The following is a 1,291-nucleotide window of genomic DNA, read 5'->3' on the forward strand; positions in this document are numbered from 1 at the left end:
GGTTAAGTCATTTGTCCAAGGTCAAGCAGAGCCAGTTAGTTGCAGGCAGGGCTGGGGCGCGACCTTCTCATTTTTCCACCCCCACCCCCCACCCTCCCGCGCAGGCCCTCGGAAGCCCCGGGTCCTGAAGGGTTCCCACGGCGACGGTTCGGGAGTCAGTGGCATGTCAGCGCCTCTTAAGCCCTCGCACTTTTATTTGTTCTCCCCGCCTGCTCTAAAAAGTATTAAAGGCTCTCCGCACGTCTCTCCCCAAGCCTAGGTGCCTCAAACCACATAAGCTCGTCGCGTCCGAAGACAATTTACCCGCAGCCGCAGGCACGGGCGCCCTCGGACCGCTCCGGCCCTCCCTGCAGTCCCCGCCGTCCGCGCCGCGGCCCGGGCTGCCGGCGAGTCCAGAAAGTCACCGGCGGTGACCGCGGACGCCAGGGGCGGGCCGCGCCGCCCCGCGGAGGCGCCGCAAACTTTTCCCGGCTCGCAAGTTGCCCGGCTCGGCGTCCGCGGACCGACTTCCTTCACCGGCCGCGAGGGCGAGGGGGCGCCTCTTTCCCGGGCGGGGCCGAACCGGCCGGGAGGGGGCCGGGCGAGCGGGGGCATCGTCAAGTGGCCGCCGGGGGAGCGCGGCCGCCGGCACCGAGCCCGGCCGCATTGTCTCCGCGGCCTCGGACCCAGCCCCGGCGGCGGGGGCGGCGGCACGAGCGGGCGCGGCCGAGAGTTGTCCCGAAATTGCCACCCCCTTTTCGCCGCCGCCGCCGCCGCTCACCGGGGTCTTTGTGTGTCTCTCGCCGCCCTCGGGGCGCTCCGCCGCTCGCCTGACAGCTGATGGGCTCGCCACGCCGGGTCCCGCGTCCCCCACCGGCGGAGCCCGGCCCGGCCGAAGGAGGAGAGGAGGAGGGGCGAGCGTTGACAGATGCTGTCTCCCAACGGCCACCACCCGAGGAAAACCGGGACCGGCCTCGGGAGACGCGGCCAAACACCCACCTGAGCACCGTACTCGCCCTTAGAGACCCCTTCCGCGCCGGGTCCCTCGCCCACCCTCCGCCGCCATCCGCCAGCCCCGCTCCGGTCCGGCGCCCGGCGCCCGGCGCCCAGCTCCGTCGCCGAGCGCGCTCGGTCAGGACTCCTGGGGAACCCGCTCCGCCCCCTGGCTCCAGCAGCCTCCAATGGTCTAGACCTACAGGGGCAGTTCTGTCCAATCAAGTGTCGGAAAACCCGGCCAGTCGCCGAGAGTGTAGCCAATAGAAAGCGACTCCGGCAACACACCCCGCCCCGATCCACTGGGAACAAATCGCTC

General features: G+C 71.0%; 1 protein-coding gene across 1 annotated transcript; it reads right to left on the reverse strand.

Annotated features, from left to right (window-relative positions):
• Positions 1–264: 264 nt before the first annotated feature.
• On the reverse strand, positions 265–594 carry LOC136319205 (putative uncharacterized protein encoded by LINC00472). The gene has a single exon (XM_066252575.1). It carries the CDS (start codon positions 592–594, stop codon positions 265–267), a length of 330 nt encoding a protein of 109 aa, XP_066108672.1.
• Positions 595–1,291: the final 697 nt, after the last annotated feature.

The sequence above is a fragment of the Saccopteryx bilineata genome, chromosome 1 (genome assembly GCF_036850765.1).
Source record: "Saccopteryx bilineata isolate mSacBil1 chromosome 1, mSacBil1_pri_phased_curated, whole genome shotgun sequence".
In the NCBI taxonomy this organism is placed as follows: Eukaryota; Metazoa; Chordata; class Mammalia; order Chiroptera; family Emballonuridae; genus Saccopteryx; species Saccopteryx bilineata.